Below are 647 nucleotides of genomic sequence, written 5' to 3' on the forward strand. Positions count from 1 at the left end.
CCGAACTTTATTCCAAAAGAGACATATAGGCCAGCAGGGGGCGCTTACTCCTCCGACCTGTGAGACACCAGGGGGCGCTTACTTCTCCGACCTGTATGCGAGCACGAGCGTGGACAGCTCTTCGCACATCGTCTCGTGGCCAGCAGGGGGCGATCATTGCTCCGACCCGCGGGCCACCAGGGGGCGTTCACTGCTCCGACCCGCAGGCCAGCAGGGGGCGCTTACTTCTCCGACCTGTATGCGAGCACGAGCGTGGACAGCTCTTTGCACATCGTCTCGTGGCCAGCAGGGGGCGCTCACTGCTCCGACCCGCGGGCCACCAGGGGGCGCTCACTGCTCCGACCCGCAGGCCAGCAGGGGGCGCTTATTTCTCCGACCTGCAGGCCCCCAGGGGGCGCTTACTTCTCCGACCGGTAGGCGAGCACGAGCGTGGACAGCTCTTCGCACATTGTCTCGTGTCGGTAGGCGACGCGTATGTCCGGCACGTTGGTGCGCGTGATGTCGTTGCCCTGCACGCCGGGCAGCCGGTAGTTCTCTCCCAGCCAGTGCTGCTTCACCTGTACCCAACACACACACACACAGACATGTAAGACACAGATGTAATACACGCACGCACGCACGCACGCACGCACGCACGCACGCACGCA

General features: G+C 64.1%; 1 protein-coding gene across 1 annotated transcript in view; it reads right to left on the reverse strand.

Moving 5' to 3' along the window:
* Positions 1-317: 317 nt before the first annotated feature.
* The window catches only part of LOC106813401 (AMP deaminase 2-like), a 15581-nt gene continuing 15251 nt past the window's right edge, over positions 318-647 (reverse strand). The window contains exon 10 of the mRNA XM_014817538.1: positions 318-557. Coding sequence (XP_014673024.1) covers positions 399-557 — 159 coding nt within the window. The 3' untranslated portion in view covers positions 318-398. The remainder of the gene's footprint in view (positions 558-647) is intronic.

Source organism: Priapulus caudatus, unplaced genomic scaffold (genome assembly GCF_000485595.1).
Source record: "Priapulus caudatus unplaced genomic scaffold, Priapulus_caudatus-5.0.1 Scaffold767, whole genome shotgun sequence".
In the NCBI taxonomy this organism is placed as follows: Eukaryota; Metazoa; Priapulida; class Priapulimorpha; order Priapulimorphida; family Priapulidae; genus Priapulus; species Priapulus caudatus.